Source organism: Doryrhamphus excisus, linkage group LG9, assembly GCF_037039965.1.
Source record: "Doryrhamphus excisus strain RoL-2023G ecotype Guam linkage group LG9, RoL_Dexc_Guam_v1.1, whole genome shotgun sequence".
Classification (NCBI taxonomy): Eukaryota; Metazoa; Chordata; class Actinopteri; order Syngnathiformes; family Syngnathidae; genus Doryrhamphus; species Doryrhamphus excisus.
In genome coordinates, this window is record NC_136365.1 from 14,108,323 (window position 1) to 14,133,004 (window position 24,682).

Below are 24,682 nucleotides of genomic sequence, written 5' to 3' on the forward strand. Positions count from 1 at the left end.
GGCTGTAAACGGCCCCCGGGCCGCACTTGGGACACCCCTGCCTTGCTTGAGGATTTCCCGGTCACGTGACAGACGTGTGTTGAACCTGCCCTCTCCCGGCTGACTGTCAGCGACTGTCAATAACGGAAAGGTAAATAAATGCTTTATGTAGTAATATTCATAGTGTAGCTATAGTTTGCATACTCTTTGGAACTGGGAATGTGTCACTCTCACCGAAAAATGGCGAGGTGACATGAGGCGACAGTTCCAGCTCGATAAAGACGAGGAACCAGAGAGGAACCGAACGTTTGTTCTTGAACCTTCTTACAAACATTCATGCGTTACATGTGTGCCATGCAGCCACATTTCGCTCATTGTATTGACGATTTAAAAAGCTCTTCGTTGACGCAAATGAGACAACGAGGACGTCGGATTTGTGCAGATTACAGTCAATAAAGTGCACAAGACTGCCTCCTAATCCTGAGTGTGTGCTGTGAAAGACATGCTCTGCGTTCTGCTCTCATGGTAATCTTGTGGAATCTTTTCTTCTAGCAGTACTTGACGAATATTAGCAGTGTGTCGTGGAAACTCGCATATCACTCAGCAAGGCGAAGAGGATTGAACAGCCGGTGTTGGCAACCCGTGTTGCCAGGTGTGAAATGGCAAATTATTGAACCAGAACCTTAAAACGGTCGTATTTTGAGACATCATACACAGCCGATAAGACACCCCCCAGGACCGTCTTCTACAGTATTGCCGCATGTCATGTGTAGTGTAGTTTATAATTTAGTTTTACCATTAAATAAACGCGTCGTTCAGAGGAAGAAAAGCAGCCACTGGCAGAACAGCACCCCCAGCTGGCTGTATCCTGTTTGTGTTTGCTAGCAGCCATATATTGAAGGACTATTGTCCAACGTGTCCTAACGTCGTGAGATTTGTATTGATTGGGTGAAATTACGATACAAATAGGATCGTTATGGCAACGCTTAAGCTCAAATATGACTCGGCAATGCATGAGCGAGTTTTTAAAAACTTTTTTATCCTGGCGTTTCACCGACTCACAGGTACTCGACGAAGACTCGTGTGTCAGTGAGTCATGGGTACTCGCAGACCTTGCTTTGTGTGACCAGTGAATCGAGGGAGTGGCTCATAAAAACTCGAGTCAGTCAAAGGAATGGAGTTTCCCACCGTACTTACTGTTTGAAGGCTAGCAGGATTCAATCACACGCCTCCTTGTTTTCATTAATATTAGTTCCAACACTCCTCCTCTCTCTTTAATGACCATAGTTTACTCGTGACGAAGGATGCTAACAAGCTAATACCTTGCTGAGTTGACTCTACCGAAAACAGCACTAGCGTTTCAGTAGAGAACTGCAGGGGACTACATGGACATATAATCCTAGTTTAAGCATGATTTCATGTTTTGGCACTAGAGGGGTCTGAATACTCTCTAATATACACCATTAATAGCTAGTAAGGCGTGGGCGACACCGCAAACTTAAAGGATGTTCAAATGAAGGATGTCATTTTGCCTTGAATTTGTTGAATATGATTACATGTTTACAGTAATCCCTCTCCACTATCATTCATTTATTCATTCTCCCGCTTATCCTCACGAGGATCGCGGGGATGCTGGAACTTATCCCAGCTGTCTTCGGGCGAGAGGCGGGGTACACCCTGGACTGGTCGCCAGCCAATCATGTTTTTCAAAAATATATTAATAAATCACGTTGTTTTGTGGTCAGATATGAGCTATTATTAGTCATAAATGATGCACAATCAAGAAGATGTTAAATATTTTGTGCCTAAATTAAGCAATTTCAAGCATAAAAATGTCCAAATGACCTAAAATACTAATATAGGGCATAGAAGGCACAATGATCCGTAACACAGGCTGCTGTTGCAGCCGTGACTCATGCCGAGCTAAAAGCAATATTGGGTCATAGGTGTCTAAAGGCGACTATAGGGGTGTTGTTTCATGTCTAGACATCTCTAATAATGTTAAAAACAATATAGAAGGCTGTAAAGGTTTTGCATGCTGTAACTATGAAATATTCCATTTATAAATGAGGAGTCCTACTTTGCGGTCGGGTCTGGAACCAATTAACTGCAATAAATGAAGGATAAGTCTAAAACCAAAATAAAAGACAGGGGAGAGATTATAATGTATATAAATACCTCAATATAAAACAATTTAACAATATCAATCAATAATACAAATATTCCCTATTATTACATACAATGGGCTGTACTACAAGTATATAGTATTTATCTGATACTGAAAATGCCCTTGGTATTGATACTATGTCCCCCTAGAGTGGACATAACAATGTCCATGAAAGACACACCAAGAAAATTGCAGATATTGAATTTTGGGTTGTTTTGTTTACAGCATGGCAGAGGACCCCATGTCATGTGACTGCTTTGTTTCCTTGCCCCCCGGCTCCCGTGACGACCACGTCATTTTTGGCAAGAACTCTGACCGTCCCCGAGATGAGGTGCAGGAGGTGGTCCACTATCCTGCAGTGTCTCACCCTGCAGGCACCATGCTGGAGGTAAGACCTTTGTGGATGACTGACAGCCGTCAATCATCCCTCCAGTGTGAAGGTTCCCCTCCCCAGTATTATTATATATATTCATATAATACTATATAACGCTGTATAACATTATTATCAATATATATAATAATACTGGGGAGGGGAACCTTTACACTGGAGGGATGATTGACGGCTGTCAGTATAACAGTATAGCTATATAACATCGTCATCACGTCTGCGTCTCTTTCTGATCTGGTGCTTTCCTTGTCACATGTAGTGTACCTACATCCAGATCCCTCAGGTGGAGCAGACCCACGCCGTCATCCTTAGCAAACCGGCGTGGTTATGGGGGGCTGAAATGGGAGCCAATGACCAGGGAGTTTGTATTGGGAACGAGGCCGTCTGGACTCGGGAGGATGTTACTCCTGTGGAGGCTTTGTTGGGCATGGACCTTGTGAGGTAAGTGCTAATAATCAGTATTAGTATTAGGGGTAGTATTTTGTGTGTGGGACATAGACTTGAACAAGCACTCATCTAACTCAGGGGTGTCCAAACTTTTTCCATCGAGGGCCATGTACTGAAAAATGAAAAGATGCAAGGGCTGTTTTTTTAATAGTTTTACCATTTAAACATTCTTTCTTCTCAAATGATCTTTATTAATGTTATTTTCATGATATTTTGACTGTATTTCCATAATATTTTGACTTTATTCAATAAAGTTTTCCGCAACCGACTTTTCCCAACATTTTTCTCGACTATAAGCTGCAAAAATTATTTTATATTTTATCTTGTACAATTACAGCTGTTTTTTGTTGCTTTTTTTTTGTTTTGTTTTTTTACATTTTCCAATGACTTTCTTCTTGTAAATCTTCTTCATCATAGTATTTTGACTTTATTTTCATAACATTATTACTCTGGATTTCAAAGCCACCCTCAGCTATCTCTGTGTGGAGTTTGCATGTTCTCCCCGTGCATACGTGGGTTTTCTCCGGGTACTCCGATTTCCTCCTCCATTCCAAAAACATGCTAGGTTAATTGGCCACTCCAAATTGTCCATAGGTATGAATGTGGGTGGGAATGGTTGTTTGTCTATATGTGCCCTGTGATTGGCTGGCTATCAGTCCAGGGTGGACTGAGCCTCTCGCCCCAAGACAGCTGGGATAGGCTACAGCACCCACCACGACCCTCGTGAGGATAAGCGTTAGAAAATGAATGAATGAATATTACTAGGGATGTCCAATATTGGCTTTTATGCAGAAAACCGATATCGTCCAACTCTAAATTTCCAATACTGATATAAGCTGATTTTGATACTGATATGTGTAACATGACATATCTCCTGTGGTGGAATGAACACAAATATGTTGTGTTCAGAATTTTTTTTTAAGTATCAGTTTTCATGATTGGGAAAAAAATCTGATACCGATATTGCATTTTTTATGCTGATATCAGGTCTGATATCCCTAATTATCACATACTACAGTATTAATTGGCCCTGTACCCTAGAAACCGCCCATGAATGATACGGGAAAAGGCCGAAACAATACTGTGTCAAAGCCCAGGGCAGTGATACTGATAAACTATAGAGTTTAACCATGTCAGTATCAGCCCCCGTAGCTGTCCACTCAGAGCGCGCTGCTCTGGTATCGTGCCCGTGAAACAACCAATCAGACAACAGCGCACGAGCGTGAACACACAGTGTTTGTTTTGCTGCCGTCTGTGCTCTGTCAACATGTCAGTGGTTGACACTCCCGGCGAAAGACAAATAGGGAAAATAGCAAACAGAATATTAGAAATGGAACGTTTTATCACCATTAATGAGGAGGACAGATATTGATAAGATAAGACTGTTGATAAAATATTATTGTTGAAATATTTTTGCAATTATTGTGTTTACACTGTTTAGATATAATACATGTAAGAAACTGAAAATTTTCTGGAAACAAAATGGTCTTTTGATTAAATAGTACGTGATAATAAGCTCATGATTAAATAGTATAGTATAATAAAATCATCACATGGTTTGTCTGGTATCAGGCCAGGTATCATGCCCCCAAGTGTCAGTATCAGCCCGAGACCGAGACCCCTTATCGATAACATATAATTATTACCTATAACCTATAACCTATAATTATTACTTTTTCCGCAATCAAATTTCCTTCATTTTCATGAAATTATTGCTGATTTTTCTATTTTTATAATTATTTTTTAAGCTTTTTTGTTAAATTATATTTTTACAATGTAACTTAAATGAAAATAAAAAAAACAGCCGCGGGCTGGGAATGGCCCCCGTGCCACACCATCTAACTGAAAGGCGCACAGCTTTACACCTTGATGTGAAAAAAATATGTTGCAAGTGGCTGTGTTTATAGGGAGCTTTTCTCCCTTAACTAGACAAGGGTTATGATGCCACCTACTGTCCTGAGTTTTTACTAAAAGCTACATTCACAGATAGTCCCATAATAATGAGTTTCCAAGCAAGACTGGTGTTGTAGTACGGTGTTTTGCTGGTGTTATTTCCAAGCAAACATCAACCGTCATTTTGGCTTCTCAGGCTGGGTCTGGAGCGTGGTGACAGTGCCTGGATGGCCCTCACTGTCATCGCTGGTTTGCTCGAGGAACACGGCCAAGGAGGTCCGTGCAGGGAGGACCCAGAACCCTTCAGCTACCACAACACCTTTCTTCTGGTGGACCGGAATGAAGCCTGGGTGCTGGAAACCGCTGGCAGGCTCTGGGTCGCACAGAAAATCTCAGGTGAGGATTGAGGGTGCAGGATGAAACATCTGTGAAATTGAACTTTTGTTGCTATTTCTGTACTCAAATGTTCACTTTTAACATTGTGAACCATTGTTACCCTTTCGTGTTGGTTTCTTCTCAGAGGGAGTGAAGAACATTTCCAACCAATTGACCATCGGCACCGAGATCTCGGCTGAGCATCCGGAGCTGCGGAGCGTGGCCCAGACAGAGGGCTGGTGGGACGGTGAAGCCGAGTTCAACTTCTCTCGAGTGTTCAGCCCTGAAAAGCCGCCCGCCAGGATGGAGCTAGCCAAACAGCGCTACAACGGGGGCATACAGCTACTGGAGCAACATGATGGTGGGGCTTTCTCCAGAATATTGCCAAACATCCAGTACATACCGATTAGATTCTGCAGGAACAATCACATCCATCCTGTCTCGTCCAGGGACCATGACGGCAGAGGTGATGATGACTATTCTGAGGGACAAGCCCAGCGGCATCTGCATGGACTCTGGAGGTTTCTGCACCACAGGCAGCATGGTGTCTATCCTTCCCCGGGATCCTAGCCTGCCCTGCATCCATTTCTTCACTGCTACTCCGGACCCCTCTAGGTTGGTCACTAATACAGTAGATTCTCGCTTTTCATGAAGGTTATGTTCACTGCCAGTAACCCCTTTTAACACTCATGCTAGCTTGATGTTGACGTTCTCCTCTGACGTTTGTGATTACAGTCGTCCCGTTTATGGGGGTTAGTTGGTTCCAGACGCGACCGTGATGAGTGAATTTCTGCAAAGTAGGATTGCAGGATGCAATACTTTTGTAGTTATAACATAGAAAACCTGTTTACAATCTGGATTTAACATATTAGAGCCCTCTAGACATGAAATAACATATGTATTCCCCAATATTGTAGATATTATCAGAGAAAATAGGACTCACATGTTAACGGTTGGTTTTATATGGACAGTTACTTCCCGTTGTAGCTGTTGTCTCATCCGTGTAATGTATTGGATGCTTTAAATAGCTTTACACTCAAATTACCCAATAGTAGTGTGGGCCGCGTCCCAGTACTGCAAGTGGGCCATGAGAGGTCATTAAAAATATGATTCGTTTGTGCAAATATTATTTTTAAAATTATTGTTATTTTAAATATTTATTGCACGATATAAAAAAAATATTTATAGGCCTAAGTAATAACCTATTGAGTGCTAATGACCTGTCACAATATTTTAGGAACCTTATACAGTTAATAATAATAATAATAATAATAATCATAATTTAAGTGCTTTGAGAGTGCAGCTTTTTGCCTGTACTGTACTTTTGCCATGTACTGTTTATAGGACAAAGGTGGGCTGCGGACATTTTTTCAATTTTCAAGGGGGCCTTGAATTGGTAAAGTTTGGGAATCCCTGGAGTAGACATAATAAGCCCATCAAGAAGTAAATAAAACTCCTGCTTGTGTGTGACGACCTTAGCAAACAGACGTGTAGGGACAGGAAGTACATTGGAGAGTTGAGTTTTAGCTTTTTGGGCGTTATAGCTCTAACTGTAGCTCGTGTTATGGTTACGATTATTAGCAATTTCATGTAGCGGAAGCCGTGCATTCTTTCTCTGATGAAAATCATCTCCTTTCTTTTTATCACCCCACCCTCTTTTGCTCTTTCAGGTCTATATTCAAGCCTTACATCTTCTCTGAGGATTACACCCCAGTCCCCAGTGTAGTGTCCCCGCAGTTTGGCCCTGACGATCCTGTGAGGAAGCAGCCACGTTTTCAGGGCCGAGTGGACCGCAGACATGACCTGTATAAGGCCCACCAGGAGGCACTAAACACCATGAAGACCGACCCGGTGGGTGGATTGATGTATGGTAGTTGGGAAAAGCAGGCAAGGACATAATTAACCTCTTTGTATCAAGTAACACTAAATACAGCTTTACACTGACAATAAAATACATTGCTCTAATGTACAGTAAACTTAAGGTTCTGCTGTTCAATGTTGATCAATGCGGGATCTGTTCAGCTACAAATTGCACTGAAATACCAAATTTCACACTTGAGATGAGAAACACTATTGAATTCAAGAAATAACTCACGGCAAAACATGAAGGTGGCGTCCGTCACTGCCACACTTTGTGTAACTCCCTTGGATGTGCAATGATCAGACAGCAATTAGTTCTTGTGTTTTACTGATGGATTTATTGCAAAAACAATGTGAAAACCAAAAGGGGTCCGAACAGATACAAAATACAATAAATCACTGGTCACATACACGAATAGACACAAACATTATATCTACAAATTTGTTTTCTTATCATGAAACCTTTTTCTTTACAGTAGTGCAAATACACTTGCCACATTACATACATTTCCATCAACAAACAACTATCACATGTGCAACACAATGCATGATTAACATTAGCTGGCACAGCAAACTGTAAACTAAGACACTAAGAGACTGAAATGAATATAATACAAAACACATATACTGGACCTTAGTGGCTGCACACATGCCTTAGGAGGGAATTATAGAGATGATCTTTAACTTTTAGCACCTATTAGCTTTTGAGCTCTGAATAGTGTGGCAAACAACTGAGCTTATTTTTTATGGGTGTAACGATTAAACGTGTATGTGCGGAAATGACGATTTTACAGACAATTAGTTAGCCTCATTAACTTGCATGCAGCTAGGTAGGAACCAAAAATGAAAATAGGTAGGAACTCAAAACCGACAGCATGCACTGACCCAGAGGCAGTTACACTTTGTGTCTCGTCTTTGCAATTGTAAAACCATAAAAACATGTTGAGTGTTAACATTTTTGGCTTTCTAGCACAGCTGAATTGGACTCACATGATTTCTTATGTGAAAAATATTTTTCCCCCCAATTTTGCTGTTGTTTTACCACCATTTTTTTCCAGGACAAGGGCTCTGCTGTCTATGAGATTTTGAGGGACCTGGAGTCGCAGTGTCTGAGCGAGATCGCAGACATGTTGAATGGAGACATACCAGCCGACGAATTGGGAAACCTGTTTTTCGACTGTGTGGACACAGAAATCAAGTTCTACCAATGAGGAGTTGGGCGTTAAAGTGATAACACAAGCAAATCAAAAGACCGATGTAGTAAGAAAGAAATATATTTGCCATTTTCACTGTCTTTCCACAATTATTCAACCCCTTAATCACTGATCGTTTTGATGCACCTGTATGTATGTTGATACTGTCTTGTTCTTACAGCGCCCTCATTCCTGCGCATTCCTAGCAAAGGTGCACAGCTTCAAGGATCACAGGACGGGAATGGTTGAATCTTCATCCTCCAACCTGCCTCTGCCTCACAGCACACATCCCTAACACGGCTCCATCGTTCATTTAGACTGCATGTCTAACATGCATCTGATATGGCATCACTTGGGAACAATGACTGCACCTTTTAGTGTAAAAACCCACATAGAGGTAGACTGCACTAGCACTAATGTAGTGGCAGGATCTTGCACAACTACTGGAAGTATGAAATATGATTAAAGTGCGACTTTGTGGAAAAGAATGGGGTGTCATTCCATATAAGACAGTTTGCAATGAATGTTTCGAATGTACGTACATGTGGGTCACAAATGACATCAGGGCCATACTTTGGACACCGCCTGGATAAAAAGAGTACACTCTTTAGTTATATTTCCTATTTGAAGTGAAGTGTTTTTAATTATTATGGCCAGAGCACCTTTTTCAGCTCTTCTTTTGTCACCACAGTCAAATATTTTCCCTACGTAGATTCTTAATCTCAATTAGATTTTTCTTGTTAAATTAAAAATCAATAGTAATAGGAGATTCTAAAGCAGGGATTGGGAATTTAAAATTCGGGCTACACTCCAATCAACCTTGGTCACTTCTGTTCATTTGTATCAATTTTGTGTTCCAGTACTTGATCTGAATCCGCCAAGCAGGCGGGCAGACGCTATTCACCCTCCGACCGACAGAGGGCGACGCAGCAAGAATCTCTTCAACTGATGGAGACCAGAGTATAAACTATCGTGCCGGGGTGTATTTCAGTGCTTACTTGATAACCTGCCTCTTTGGATGCAAATAAGTTCTTTGTTCAATAACACCGTAGTACCGCGGCCGAAAAGATTCCGTCTCCAAGAGTAGTCACCTGTTGGAAAGGTAACCATAACGTGACTTGACCCGACTAGGAGTTGAGTGTTGCTAGCCAAGGCTAACGGCTTTCAGTCACGTCTGTACTAGCATCTCACCTTTCAATGCTACCAGGCTGTTTTTGATGGACACGACAGTCATAACCGAGTTGCGACTTTGGTCTCAAACTAATTCTTTTGAACCAAAGAATGTTTGTCACAGGAACTATATTAGACCCGCAAATGTTTTGGGTTTTTTGAACATGTTATAAAAATAACCCATTGTCAAAGATAAATATGATCAGATATGACACTAATTTGCTTTGGTACCTGCAGCTGGCGAGGCTACAATGTGTAGTTTAATTGAGTTAGCATATATTTAGCTTAGCATATATTGACCTACAGACTACAAAGCCTTGGACGCCCCTACATTAGATGTACCTAAAGTAATCCACTGCAATTCTCCGTATCAGTAGGTGTTTCCACTATAAACACAAGGTGTTCAGCATGACATAACGTAAAATAAAGTCACAGTCTTAAGTAGTAGTAGTAGTCTTAGTACAGCAATCCTATCCCTCGCCGCTTCAAATTCCGCGACTTCACGCTCTTCGTGGTTTTCAAAAACAATGAATTATAGCAATTTCGTGGTCGAATATGACGTGTTATTTATCAAAGAGATATGCATATTTAAGCAAATTAGATATTCTTTTTGCCTCATATTAAGCATTTTCAATCATAAAATGAAAAACAAACTGAACTAAAATACCTATAACATTCAGATGATGCCTTCAAAGACCCGATAATACTCTAAACTGGTCACTAGTTGTTGCATTGATGAGACAGTAGACACCACAGGAATTACTTTACAGAATAGGAAGTACCTAAAGAACAAGGAACTATCCCAATGCTAATGTGTGAGTCTATATTATGTCTTATTTATGTCATACTAGCTCTTATGTGAACTATATTGTGCAAAGCAAGTGTATGGGTGACTATTGGGTGTTATTTCATGTCCAGAAGGCTCTAATAATGTGAATTTAGAAGGTCGTAAACAGGTTTTCAGTTTTAATGCCGCTTTACCCTTCTTTCCTCACAGTGTTTACCATTGAATCACATGCTGGGTTTGATGTGTGAAGATGCACTCGGAAAGGCCTGACTATGGCGGTCAAAGGCGGCACCACGGCGACAGAGACACAAGACACAGGGACGACTACAACGACAGATGGCAAGACCATCAGACTATGCCGTGGTATTCCTATTATACACATGGCAGAGCACAGAGGAGCAGTCGAAGTACAAACTACAGTGACTCGCCACTAAGGCTGTACACTAAAGAGTCCCTAGACAGAGGGGGCAGAGATAGAGACATGGCTAGGAAGAGCCCCAAGAGGAGACTGCAGTCTGCCCCTGACTGGAGTGAAAGGAAAAGGGGACGGTTTACAGACGACAGCCACGGTGACAACAGATATAGACCTGGTGGCAAAAAGTACACACCGTCACTGGACAACTTTTCCCATGTGCACGAACCTAAAGACTTGAAACCCAGATCACCACAGGAGGATGTCAGATACCGGAAGGATGCACAAGAGTCCAGAAACTGGCATAGAACAGAAGAATCGGCTTTCCGGCTCCAACATCCGGACGATTCCACACGCAGACGACAAGATAGACACGGTCAAGGAAGCAACCACCGTTACTCACCTGAGACCAGACCATGTCCACAAGATGATTCTTCAAAGGTAAAGCGCTTACATCACAAGTTGGTCGTGCTTTGTAATGTGAATTATGTTACAATTGTGTAAAAATTAATAATTTTCCACATGTATAGAGAGATGCCAAATCCAGAGAAAGGAAAAACAGCTGTCCGAAAGATCATCTTCAGACTCCAGCAAGAAACTTGTTTGATGGATCTATGAAACAGGTGGGTGTAACTTGCACGTAAAGATGAAACAATGTCACTTTTTCAAAAGTATATTCATAAATAATGTGGTTTTATGCTTGAATATGGCCTGTTGTTTAAAAGCTAACTTAACAAATACTATGCCCAAGTTAAACATTTCCAAGCATGAAACTGGCTAAACAAAGTAAGATAAAGGCAAGGAAGATTCGCCAGCCAATCACAGGGCACATATAGACAAACAACCATTCCACACCTATGGACAATTTGGAGTGGCCAATTAACCTAGTATGTTTTTGGAATGGGGGAGGAACATGCAAACTCCACACAGAGATGGCCGAAGGTGGAATTGAACTCAGGTCTCCTAGCTGTGAGGTCTGCGCGCTAACCACTCGACCGCCGTGCAGCTGCCCCCTAAACTACATCTTTATTATTTATACATTTAAAGTAACTTCAATTTTGACTGATAGCGTTTGCACTGCCTGGGTGTTAGATTGTGTAAGTCGTCCAAATGAGGTGTTGGAGTGTAAAGTGCATGTCCAATCAAGTGCTGGTAAAAGTAGCATGAACTGCTTGCCTCTGTCCATTTTCCATCAGTCTTTTGAGCGTGAGACCAAGCCTTGCGAGGACGCACCCAAGGAGGAGAAGCTGACCAACGGTTTCCAACGTTTCCTTGATGTGCTCAATAAAGGCGTGGATGTGGACATGCTCAGCAAGATTGTTACGCGGGGCCCTGCACGAGGCCCTGCTCAACCACAGTCCTCAGCATCTTTTCAGAATGTAGTACGACATCCATGTTTTCCAGACCGAGAGCAGGGAGCACAGCTAAACATAAGGAGCTGGAAAGGAGACGTGGCAAGAGAAAAATGCTACATGCTACCTTCTCCGCAGCGGCGTCTCAGGTCCTGCAGCCCACAGGAAAGCTCTCTGTCTCGTGACGTAGCGCGGAGGCATGATGGAGGACAGGACTACAACAGCAGTAGGTTGCCTCCTGCGTTGGAGACAAAAGCACTCACACATGATGAGCACAAGCAAATGCGGGACGTTTTGCAGGCCATTGGGATGGATTTGGGATTTGAGGAACTTGGTCAAATGTCGCATCGGATCCAGGAGCGCTTATACGGGAAGAAGAATAGCGACTGGAGCTACCAGAGTCAAGGAAGCAGACAAAGGGTCACAAGGCCAGCCTATTCTCCAAGGCGTCACAGCCGGTCTTCATCATCATCATCATCATCCTCCTCATCAAGACGATCTAGTTGTAACCCGTCATGGAGGAACCACTCCTCGAACAGGGACTCGTACAGCGCTCAGAGCGATCCAAAGGTGGATGAAGCCCAGGTCCGTACAAGCTCTGGGTCTTTACCAGATGACCAGAAATATGAAATCCAAGAACGGAATTCCTCAAATATCACAGCCAGTATGCCGCCAAGGCCAGGCTGTCCTCCAGTGAATTACCCCGCAATGCGGTACCCAACTCCCAATGTTTCCAACACGGGGTTGAGGCCTCTACTGCCTCCCCGACTCTCTTTGCCTTTACAACCTCCCCTGGTCCCTCTCACGTGTCGACCTCCTTTCCTGCCTTACACTTACCCCCCCCCTTACACTTTGCCCTTTGCTCATATGAATAACATTCAGCCGCTGCATGTACACCTGCCACATTTTCAAGTTCTGCCTGTAAACACTCCACCCAAGTCCAAAAAGCAGTCAAGGCCTCGTTGTTTGCAGGTAATTCCAACAAAAAAGTCCTGATAAAGAATGCTAAAATTGGATGCTGTGGAACTTTATATACAAATGAATGTGTCACTGACTAAAAAATACACACTGTGTATATATGTATGTATATATACACTACCGCTCAAAAGTTTGGGATAACTTGGACATTTTTTGGGCCAGTCTAAGATATGGCCTTCTCTTGGCAAGCCTGCCATGAAGTCCAGCATCCTGAAGTCGCGGCTTCACTGTTGATACTGACCCTGGTGTTTGACAGGTACTCTTTAGTGCAGCTGCCAGGTGACGACCTGTGAGGCATCTCTGTCTTAAACGGCACACTCAGATATTTGTCTTCTTGCACAGTTGTGCATCGGTTTTCTGTCCTTGTTAGACCCAGTTTGTGCTGCTCTCTGAAGGGAGTAGTTAACAGCATGGTAAGAGATTTTAGTTTTAGTTTAGATTTTTAGATGGCTTTTCTCATAATCTATTAGCCTTATAAAATGATTAACTTGGATTGGCAGCTATATGAGGAGATTGATGCAGAGGACTGACAGTTGTTGATAGTAGGCCTCTGTGCAAAAATGTAGATCCTTCTTTGAAAATCACGTGATTAATTTTCATTGTTTGTGAAATGGATAAAATTTGTTGTGAAATGCATGAAATGTGTTTTTCTTTGGAAAACAAAGAAATTTGCAAGTGATCCCAAACTTTTGAGCGGTAGTGTATGTATGTATACTAGATGAAGAGCTTGCAACCAAAAGGCGCTAAATCCAATTTTCACTAAGTTGCATGTTTTTCATGAGTATAATAGACATCTGTCATGTGTATCCAAATCACATATTTTGGTCTTGAAATCATTTTTAAAAATATGAAAAAAAGTGATATGAAATTTATGCTTTCAACCAAAAGGCGCTATTTCCATTTCAGATTTCAACCAAAAGGAGCTAAAATCCTTTCTTTATTTTTTTATTCTGATTGGCCCAAGTTTCCCATCGGCACTGCACATACAGAAAGCCAGTATCAGTGCGCATCCTGTTTTGTTTGTGTACATTAAGTACACGTATGATAGTTACAATATGTTATGCAATTCAGGAGAACACAAATTGTGTTTTTACAGTATTCTGTAACATGGAAGTTTTTTTTACGCCATAAAAGGCATGTCTCTACCTTGACACCTCCAACTTTCATGAGAAACATTATTTTACTTGTACTAAAAACATACAATGTAAAGAGTTTGTAATGAGATGATTTTTGTCACTGTCACCTTCATGGTGCAGTCAAATATGAGCACTGCTTTTAATAAATTTTTTATTATTGTCTGCAAATTGATATTTTTCATGTGTCGCTCTACTGCAGCCTACAAGTTGAATGCACCTGCAATGTATGACATGTCTTGTACCATTGTCTTGTATAATTGGGTATGTTGAGTTGTGTTAAAGTTGATAATCATGGAATGTGGATGATGTTAATGTGTGCTATAATATCTTAACAAAATTAGTAACAGTGTACTAGTGGTAGGTTATAACATTTTGTTTCTGTAATGTGTGAAGGTGAACGAGTGCATGTGTGTGTGTGGGGGGGGGTGTATTGTATGTTGAGAATGGCTTCTGTGTTGTAATTATTTTATTAGCATAGCACATTAAAGCACCTTACATTCTTTTACAACAATGCCATTGAAGAAGTTAAAGGTGACTTCAAATTTATTTCAGCCAAAAGGCGCTAAATCCGAAAAAAAATAATTAAAAAATATATATAAAATACATGGCGTGTGCAGGATTTTTATAGCATGCATTTTTATGACCTATATTGATAGCTCTTTCATTTGCAATATAGACTTGATGACCAAATAGATTGATATGTGCGTAAGTAAAAATCATTGATTTTCTCGAGGGAGGCACGGCGGTCTAATGGTTAGCGCGCAGACCTCACAGCTAGGAGACCAGGGTTTAATTCCACCCTTGGGCATCTCTGTGTGGAGTTTGCATGTTCTCCCCGTGCAAGCGTGGGTTTTCTCCGGTTTCCTCCCACATTCCAAAAACATGCTAGGTTAATTGAATGGTTGTTTGTCTATATGTGCCCTGTGATTGGCTGGCGACCAGTCCAGGGTGTACCCCGCCTCTCGCCCGAAGACAGCTGGGATAGGCTCCAGCACCCCCCGCGACCCTCGTGAGGAAAAAGCGGTTGAGAATGAATGAATGATTTTCTCGAAATCAGTCAAAATGGATTTAGCGCCTTTTGGTTGCAACCTCTTCATATGTACGTGTGCGTATATGTACACACACAGTATATGTATATACACGTATATGTTAAACACTGAAATGATACTTGACATTAGCTACGGTTACACGCACTTCAAACATATCTGCAAAACACCTTGACAAGGTCATGTTCTGTCTGACTTCAGGCATTGGGTGAGGACGATTATTTTCTGAGTCAAATCGTCTGAAGCTTGATGTGTCGATTAATCGAAATTGGCCCTAGACGACCAAATCAATTTAAGCTAAACACAAGCAGTTGGCGGTTAGGCATGCAACGTAAAAGAAAAGACGCAAACATGTTGATCACTGGTTTCCAAAGTCAAAGCTGTTGGGTGCGAAGATGTTGTTTTTCCCAAAACACAAAGGTAGTAGGTCTGCTTTCATGGATTGTGAAGGAAATAGATATGCATTTACATAAAAATTGATGTAGTTATTTCCACATTTAATTTTCCACTCTTCTATCATGGTGCCTAAAAGTTTCCTGTCCCCAGTTTGACAATGGATTACACTGCTAACATGGCCTTTTACCTCCCAGGTCAGAAAATCCAACTGTTGGACTTCATGTAAACGTATTGAATGTGATACATTATGATATCAACATTTTGGGCACTGTTTTTTTTTTTTATAAAAGCACACAGAAAACTGCTGTAAATAATATGTATGTTATACATTTTCTGAAACTAAATGGTTTGAAATTGTCTTTGTGGCAACATGACCCCCCCCCCCCCCCCCCCCCCCAACATGTAGCAAAAAAAATCAGCGCATTAATTCGCCTGCATTTCCTCACACCGTTTTCTATGTTGGGGTGCTCTTTTTGTTTGTGGCTTTTTATTCATTACAGTGGTTTAAACGCATACAGGAAGTAAATTACATTTCACTAAATGGATGGAGTCCAATACAGAAAATGACAACAAAGTTCATTATTTCTTCTTTAATGTTGAAAGATACATAGAGATCATAAGCCAGACATCATATGACAGTATCACAAGCTTGTTCATGCAGTGTAGTGAGTTTGTGAGTTGGTTTGACTATTCATGTAAAGGACATAACGATAAATGTATGAACATTTAGTATATTCATAGAGGATGTGTGGCGAGTGGGTGCTAGGTTAATTGGTGACTCCAAATTGTCCATAGGTATGAATGTCAGTATGAATGGTTGTTTGTCTATATGTGCCCTGTGATTGGCTGTCCACCAGTCCGGGGTGTACCCCACCTCTCACCCAAATACAACCCTAGTGACGATAAGCGGTATAGAAATGGATAGATGGATGGATTTGAGATGGAAAAACACGGACCAACTTTTGTTGTGCTTTAGTTTGGTTGAGTCACATCTGTCATTATGGGTAAGTGGATTAATGTGTTTTTGAGTGGAAATAGACATCCATCTTCTAAGCTGTCTCTGGGCTAGAGGTGGGGTACACCTCTACACCCGCCGTGCAGCGGAAATAGACATACCAGCGTTTATTTTTGCTTTAACAAGTCATCTGCAGTGAAAAGAACTACGCATATAAATACAAAGGCAGATGCCATTTTCTCCTCCGCCCAGTAGGGGCGCTGTGACCTAGTAACCCTCCAAATGGACCGTCATAGAAGTATTTTGTTGGTTGTAACCATACACTGTATCAAGCTATTTTCCTCGACCGAGATTTTTTGCCAATGCAAAGTTCCCATTTCACATTTTTCCATTTAATTTAATTCCATTTAGTATTTTTTCAGAAACATATTTTCTTTCCGGAATACGAACCAGGACGTCTGACGTGCGTTCACGGTCAGATATAACGTGTTTGCTACCAAGTAAGCTAATCGAGCTTTACCTTGGCTGGATACTCGTACCCGCGGTACTTTTTACTGTACTGTTCGTTTATTTGCGATACAGTTGTATTGGCTGCAGCGTCGAGTCGTTGCTCTCTGAAAGGAGAACAGTCTGCCTGAAAATGTCGGGTTCAACGTAGCACGGTGGGGGTGTGCACAGATATCGCTAGTACTTAACGAAGGTAAGTACGGGGGACATTTTGCATGTTAACGTGCTTTATTGTCACGGCTCATCTGTAGTCCCACTTCTTAGGACGGGGGTTTGGCTAAAGAATGGATCGGCCTGATTGGGAAGATTTTGCACACTACCAACAGAGGAATGTGAATCCAGATTACCGGAGAGTGAACGATCCGCGCAGTTTTTCCAGCCAGGATGCACATTCTGGGGAACCTCTGGAAAATGATGACGATAATGCAGAGCTGGCCAGAAAAAGGAGTATGCTTCGACACATAGAAGTTCAGATCCTGCAAAAGAAAACTGCCATTGCTCAGATGAAAATTGAACAGATTGATACGGAACTACCATCACTGGACTGTATGAGTGCACCCCTTAAGGACAGGGTAACTACAATTTTGCAGCGGCAACATTCTCCCAGCTTCCTGTCAAAGGTAAGAAGCAAACAATGACCAACCTATCTATCAGCTGTTTACATTTCTTGTGATGATTCATGTTGATTTCCATTTGCCTCTAGTGCAAGATGTTCAAGATGACGCCCAGTCACAGCAAAGAGCGGGTGCTGCTGGAAGATCATCACTTCCTGAAGCTGAGAGTGAAAGCTCTAATGAGGCGGCATCGAAGTGATCATCCCAGTAAAACTCCATCAAAGAACCCGGTTAGTACTTTTGTCAACATCATACAACACATTTTTAGTATTTCTTTTCAGTACATAAATGTTTCAGATAAATATTAGTCAATGGCAACATAACTGAACACTTTTTAGATGAAACTTTTTTATTATAAAGGGCTTTGTGTGGAAAAGTGATTGCAGGTTTGATGGAGTTACCCATCTTTCGTTTTGATCTTCTGCCAGGTGTCTAATCACAGGGCCGCCACACCGCCTGTTCCACCATCCCCTCCCCGTCAAAGTGTTACTTCTGCAGCCCGAGAGGAGAGCGTCGCCAACAAAGGCTTTGAGCGCTTCCTCAGCTTGCTCAACAAAGGAGTCGACCTTGACCTGCTCAATAGGATCGTCAACGATGACAGCGAAGATTTTCATTTAAAACACCAACTCTTCAACATTCAGCCCTGTGGTGTCAAGGAGGTTCTGGGTACGCCCATCGGCAAGAGTGGAACGTTGCCACCAGAGAGGACGCAGCAGTCCACTTGCCAGCACTCCCCAGGCCAGAGATGCCCTCTCTCTGATGACAAGCACAGAAAAGACAGAAGAGAGAGTTTTGGATCCACATCTACTCCAACAGTAGAGAAGAAAAAAGTAGCAGAGGTTGATGAGAGGTGTGAACAGCTCCAGAACATCCTCAACACTCTGGGCTTGAGCCTGGAAGTGGAAGAGATGAGCCAACTAACAGACCGGACTCAAGAGAGGCTGTATGGGAGAAGGAACGAGAGCAGGCAGGTGGCCTCAAGGGGCTCCTGTGAAACCAGCAGGAAGTCATCTTCTCGGAGCCGGAGTCGCAGTCCCTCCGGCGGATGGAGCTCCAACAGCAGAAACTCTATGGATCGCCGCAAGGAAAAGTCTTTTTCTGAGTGCAGTGAATCTGCTCTCAACCAAGATGGCGCAGAAGCACAGACACGCTTTGCTGGCAACAATGAAGACGGGATGGCCTTGGTCAAACCCCCTCACCCACATTCCCATCCAGATTGTGATACTTTTCCTGCTTACAGTGTGCCTCAGTATCCACAATGCAATGCTCCTTTCAACGGGGACATGATTTGTGGCTGGACGCCCGCTCAGGGTGCCAGTTGCACTTTAAATTACCCCGTCAGTTCTCCTTACTCATCGGGCCCCTACCACTTCGACCCCACTGCTGTTTCCGTAGACCCTAGATTAAGATACCAGGACCACCATTCCCTTCCAGATGTATTCTTGATTAATCCAGACCTGTCTTTGAGTGAATGTCAGTTTGGCCCAAATACTGGCCTGCCGCGGTTTCTAAAGCCGGTTGCCAAACAGCAGCCTGCTACGAAAAGGTGGAAAAAGAAGAGTATCCAGAAAAGGCAAGCTGAGAGAGAGAAATGGCTCAGATGGAAGGCAAAACGGCAAGGCGTGTTGTCCCTGCAGGCTCCAAAGGCCAGTACAAATACGGAAATTAAACCGGCGACAAATGTGTCGTCTCTGTGGGCTCCAAAGGCCAGTACAAATATCATCGAAATGAAACGGACAAGTGAGCCTCCGAAGACAGTGGAGCCTACGCATGGGCAGAAATGCCCAGAAGTCGAGCTGTCAAAAGAGGGAAAACGACTACTTACAGATGAGGAAATTAAGGCGAACCTGAGAAAAAAGGTTGGTAAAACATGCTCATTCTGCTCTTTTCATTACATATTCCAATTCTAATGTTTCAGTACGGTAATTGGTTCCAGAAGGTTTCCTTATTTAGTTAGACACAGAAAACCTGTGTACGGCCTTTTAAAATACGGTTTTGAACATAATCAGAGCCCTATATACATGAAATAACAAACCTATTGTCACACTTCTATTACCCAATATGGTAGACATATTAAGAGGAAATAAGACTTGTTGTTATAAATGTGTTTCGGTTCCAAGGTACCAGAGTGGGGTGTGTGTAGGAAGTGATGTCAGGGGTTCTTTGTGTGGAGTTTGCATGTTCTCCTCGTGTATGCGTGGGTTTCCTCCGGGTACTCCGGTTTCCTCCCCCATTCCAAAAACATGCTAGGTTAATTGCCCACTCCAAATTGTCCATAGGTATGAATGTGGGTGGGAATGGTTGTTTGTCTATATGTGCCCTGTGATTGGCTGGCCACCAGTCCAGGGTGTACCCCGCCTCTCGCCCAAAAACAGCTGGGATAGGCTATAGCACCCCCACAACCCTCGTGAGGATAAGCGGTAGAAAATGAATGAATGAATGTTTTGAATTGTGGACTCCTAAAGAGCAGCTCCACACAATAACCCATGCCGAAAGCTTTTTAGGTCTTCCAGAATCTGCACCTATTCCAGCTGGATTTCCTTGGCTTTCCAAAACAGTCCGTTTGAATTGATTCCACCCAAGTATATATCACAATTGTAGATGTCATTGACATTTAATCCAGCAATGAAAAATAATTCAGGATGTAGCAGACAGCTTGTATCGTCACGTGACATTTCAGACTGTAGTCTACGCACGTTAGCCATTTGGTGATGCACCAAATACTTCCTAACGTTCAGAATTCAATCGGTGAAGACAAACCTTTTATTACAACAAGCTATTGTAGCCTGCAGGATGTACTTAATCAATGGACATACATTTTATTGTTTGTGTGCATTTTCTTTTAGTTGGAAGCGTTTAACCAGAAGAACAAGTCTCACACCAAGGCAAAATCCTGACACACAAGTAAGTAGCTTGCTACCTACTGTTCCGTTTGAATCAGGGATGGGCATGATCATCAGCCGATTAAGGGTTGGCCATTGTGTGACATTGATGAATTGATGATTAGCTCCTGCTTCACGGCTGCAAACACGAGGAGACACAGTTCAGTGTCATAAACATTGTGATATATGACTGTAAAAATATGAATGAAATTGGTCATTAAGGAGTTGTTGTGTATATGGTAAAACTTGCCAATCATTTGAAGTATTTTTAACATTTTATTATTAGAAATGTGTGATGTATGAGGACTTTGAATCCTGATTGGTGAATGTGATATTTACACATTAAAATGATTTTCCAAATTTGGACTAAATTATCAGTCCATCAGGGGTATTCTAAAAAAATATATATTTCCATCATTCATTGTTGTCAAACATTTTTCTCATCTGTCTCCCCCTATTGGTGGAAATTGTACATTTAACATTCCAGGCAACATTCTCATGGCTCAGATCGTAGGGCGGTTGTCGCCCGAACTCATTTTTAGGATATCATTCTCCATCCATCCTCCTCCGCTTATCAGGGTACGGGTCACGGGGGCAACATTCCTAGTCGGGAAGCCCAGACTTCCCAGTCATCGGCCACCTCTTCCAGTTCCACCAGGAGGACACCCAAGTCCTTCCCAGCCCAGCAGTGAGACATAATCCCCTCAGTGTGTCCTCTGTCTGATCATGCCTGGAACACCTCCCCAGGGAGGCATCCGGACCAGATGCCCAACCCGCCTCAACTGGCTCCTCTCGATGTGAAGGAGCAGAGGCTCTACTCTGTGCCCCAATGTCCTACTTTCTACTACCGCTTAATCGAGTCATATGTGAACTTTTTGTACTTGTGTTAATGCATATTAGTGCCTTCACTAGTGGCAAGAAGCATCCTCTAGGAACATGTACCAAATTCTTTTTTTTTAATTCAAATATCCAAAGGCTACTTCAATTGAGAATTGTAATATTAACCTTAAAAAATTTGAGACAATAGTGTCTGTTAGATCCATAATAAACCCTGATAGGCTACTGGAATGGCCTGTATCCTAGGCTAATCAAATTCCACTAATACGATGTGTAATCATGTACAACCCCACTCCCAAAATGACAATTGAAGGGCTTCTAAGATCATTGCATCATGTTGCAAAGAGCAAAAACAAACGCTTTTGATGGAACCTGATCAAATCCTCATGTAAAACACAACATCTAACCATAAATATGAACGCCGGACCTCTACTGTGATATAAATACGAATGCAGTTGAGTTTAGAGTTCATCCTTCTCTTCCCCTTGGCAGTAGCATGATGCTCTCTGGCTGTTCATGTAGGGTCTGCAGCCTAGAGTCCACACCGTGTTGAACAAAGTGTCTGCCACCGTTTCACATGCTGGCGAGAGAATGGCATAGGTTACCTCACTGTCGATGTGGGATTGCAGACTGTGTAGTAATACCAACCTTCTACTTTGGACACAAAGCCCAGGCTCTTCTTGAGGTCTGAGCAGATGCTGTGGAGGCACCAGCGGAACTTGGAGTCACAGCGGTACTTGTTAGAACCGCAGGTGTCGTAACATATATCCAGCTGGTTGCAACACTTGGTCATGGCGGGGATCCCCATGTCCATCTGAAGTACAACATACAGTGCTCATTCCCTTATTTTGTTTGATGCCACAAAATACCATTTAAATTACAAGGCCCAAATGTCTGGAGTTTTGTTTAAAGTGGAAAATAAACGTGGGACTACGCTTCCTCTTTCTTCAACTTTTGACTTTTACCTTTCCAATGGCAAAAATGAAGGTAGCAAATTGACGATACGAAACAGTGGTCTGTAGTCTGACCTTACGAAAACAAAATATACAGTCTATTTCTTTCATTTTCTACCGCTTATCCTCACATGCTGGAGCCTATCCCAGGTGTCTTCGGGTGAGAGGCGTTCACACCGCAGTCGCCAATTAACCTAGCATGTTTTTGGAATGTGGGAGGAAACCGGGGTACCCGGAGAAAACCCACGCACGAGGAAGAACATGCAATCGAATCGAACCCAGGTCTCCTAGCTGTGTGGCCTGCACGCTAACCACTAGTCTGCCGCCTAGTCTATATTTTGACTATGAAAAATCAACCTACTGTATAGTCAGACTATACGAAGCCAAACAGTGTATAGTCTGTGAAACAATCTATAAGCTGGTGATATGAAACAAAATAGTCTAAGTCTGACTATATGGACAATAAACAAATCTATTGACAGGCTATAGTCTGTATGAAACAAAATGTGGAATCGCGTCATAAGCCAACGTGTGCACGATGACTTAGCGTTGATTTAACGCACACAGATTTAGCGTGTCCTTTGGCCAATGAAACATACCGTAAATCTATAGTCTGTTTATGGGAAACCAAACCATTGATAGTCTGACTATATGAAACACACTGTAGGTCTATAGTCTGTCTATATGAAACATACCGTAGGTCTATCGTCTGTCTATGGGAAACCAAACCATTGATGGTCTGACTATATGAAACACACTTTAGGTCTGTAGTCTGTCTATGGGAAACCAAACCATTGATAGTCTGACTACAGGAAACAAAACACAATCTATAGTCCGCTGAATCTAAACAGGCAAAAACTAAATATTGTCTGGAGTCTGACCACAAAAGAAAATGTCTAAAGACTACAGTCTACTGACTGACTACGAAACAAACCTGCCAAAGATTACTTGAGTAATGAGTCAGTCAGTTCATGCAATACTGAGATGGACTACACATAATCAGTTCTTGTTTTTTATGTTAGCCTGGTTGTCCCAACCACGACAAGCCAACCAGCGCTAGGAATGTACAGTAGATTCATCTCATTTTCTACCTTTAGAAATACATGAAATTGATTCTTCATTCTTAAACGTTGTGAAGTGCATACCCCCTCTGGAACAGGAAGACCAAAGAAGTAGGAGCTGCACCCATCAGGTTCCGGCATCTGGTACCCAGGACGTGGAAGAGGAGCGTTACCTGACCAAAATGTTGCACAATTGGAGCAGATATTGGTAACTGATACACAATTGTGGTGATTGTAGGCAAGTGTGGGTCATCCTGCTATGGATTTCATTTGCATGTTGTTTTGTGAATTCCTTCGATCAGCAGTACATTCCATGATCATCCATTGATACGGACAAGCATGTAAGCTGAGCTATCTAAAATTCGCGTCCTATCAGGTTTGAGGCCACAGTCCAGATGATAACAACACAATATCAGCCTCTTGGAAAGCCTGTTAGTATCATAGTCTTTAAAAACATGACTGAACATGGAAAGGTTACTTGCTGAATTGTTTCTAAATTACCATATCGACAGCGGTATTGGCAGAGTCCATCCCGTCCGCCCATGAACTCCAGCATTGAGTCAAAGTAGCCGCTGACTGCCTCGAAGCTTCCTCTCAGAGAGTTCAGGCCCCAGTCTGTGTTCTCTTCCTCCACACCATTGGATGCCTCAGGTGGAGGCGATGCCACCCTTTCATCGGGTTCTTGAGCCACAGAGCTGTAGAAGAGCAAGAGCAGGAGGGGCGCGATTCTGGCCCAGCGTCTCATCCTGCAGCTCAGGCGGTTCAGTGCAAATGAACCTTGTCAGAAAGAGGCTGATGAAGGGGGGGGGCACGAATGACAACTACATGACCTGAACTTTGAGCCAGACGTTAGGACAGCCTCACATGTGGAAGAACAAAGTCCACATTTTGTTGATTACCTGTAGAGCTTTAATCATTCTGGATGATTCTTATATGCACTGTAATGAAACCTATTCATTTAAAAAGTAGCTTAAAGGTTATGGGGTGTTATTTTATGTCTAGAGGGCTCTGTTAAAACCTGTATTTGAACAGATTTTCTATGCTCTAACTATGAAAATATTCAATGTATAAGTACTGTCAACAAAAATTAATATTCATGTAAAGGTCTGATCAAGAATGACCAGATCGCAGCCATGTCAATTCTAACTGACAGCCGGAATAAAAAGGCCTTATTCTACAACCTACAACCTACTGTTTTTTCTTATACATTTGCTTGTTTCTTGTATAGCTGTACACATTTTCACAACTACATAATTGTTTACACCCGGCATTTTATAATCTATCTACGGAGTTG

General features: G+C 42.3%; 4 protein-coding genes across 8 annotated transcripts; 3 read left to right on the top strand and 1 right to left on the bottom strand.

Annotated features, from left to right (window-relative positions):
• scrn2 (secernin 2) lies at nt 1-8,781 on the top strand. The gene is made up of 9 exons (XM_078793083.1): nt 1-130; nt 2,372-2,534; nt 2,794-2,975; nt 5,071-5,270; nt 5,395-5,610; nt 5,699-5,864; nt 6,920-7,100; nt 8,168-8,369; nt 8,484-8,781. Exons 2-8 carry the CDS (start codon nt 2,373-2,375, stop codon nt 8,318-8,320), a joined length of 1,260 nt encoding a protein of 419 aa, XP_078649209.1. The 5' UTR covers nt 1-130; nt 2,372; the 3' UTR covers nt 8,321-8,369; nt 8,484-8,781.
• Nucleotides 8,782-9,216: 435 nt separating this feature from the next.
• Nucleotides 9,217-15,862, top strand: LOC131136396 (uncharacterized). Its single transcript, XM_058083158.2, has 4 exons — nt 9,217-9,404; nt 10,470-11,112; nt 11,202-11,294; nt 11,868-15,862. The coding sequence occupies exons 2-4, from the start codon at nt 10,510-10,512 to the stop codon at nt 13,017-13,019; spliced, it is 1,848 nt and encodes a 615-aa protein (XP_057939141.2). The 5' UTR covers nt 9,217-9,404; nt 10,470-10,509; the 3' UTR covers nt 13,020-15,862.
• Nucleotides 15,863-16,559: 697 nt separating this feature from the next.
• LOC131136360 (uncharacterized) lies at nt 16,560-24,568 on the top strand. 5 transcript variants are annotated; one of them, XR_013628123.1, is made up of 7 exons: nt 16,699-17,234; nt 17,306-17,661; nt 17,745-17,885; nt 18,084-19,514; nt 20,502-20,559; nt 23,466-23,819; nt 23,901-24,568. XR_013628123.1 is itself a non-coding variant. In XM_058083156.2 (6 exons), exons 3-6 carry the CDS (start codon nt 17,326-17,328, stop codon nt 20,550-20,552), a joined length of 1,959 nt encoding a protein of 652 aa, XP_057939139.2. In that variant the 5' UTR covers nt 16,560-16,583; nt 17,117-17,234; nt 17,306-17,325; the 3' UTR covers nt 20,553-22,325. The 5 variants fall into 5 exon arrangements, 4 of the variants coding, with proteins under 4 accessions (XP_057939139.2, XP_078649583.1, XP_057939138.2 ...); XM_058083156.2 differs by lacking the exons at nt 23,466-23,819; nt 23,901-24,568 and adding an exon at nt 16,560-16,583 and having other exon boundaries at nt 17,117-17,234; nt 20,502-22,325; XM_078793457.1 differs by lacking the exon at nt 23,466-23,819.
• Nucleotides 20,265-24,206, bottom strand: LOC131136409 (group XIIB secretory phospholipase A2-like protein). The gene is made up of 4 exons (XM_058083166.2): nt 23,890-24,206; nt 23,473-23,561; nt 22,023-22,188; nt 20,265-21,954 (listed from the first exon to the last, which is right to left on the bottom strand). Exons 1-4 carry the CDS (start codon nt 24,131-24,133, stop codon nt 21,836-21,838), a joined length of 618 nt encoding a protein of 205 aa, XP_057939149.2. The 5' UTR covers nt 24,134-24,206; the 3' UTR covers nt 20,265-21,835.
• Nucleotides 24,569-24,682: the final 114 nt, after the last annotated feature.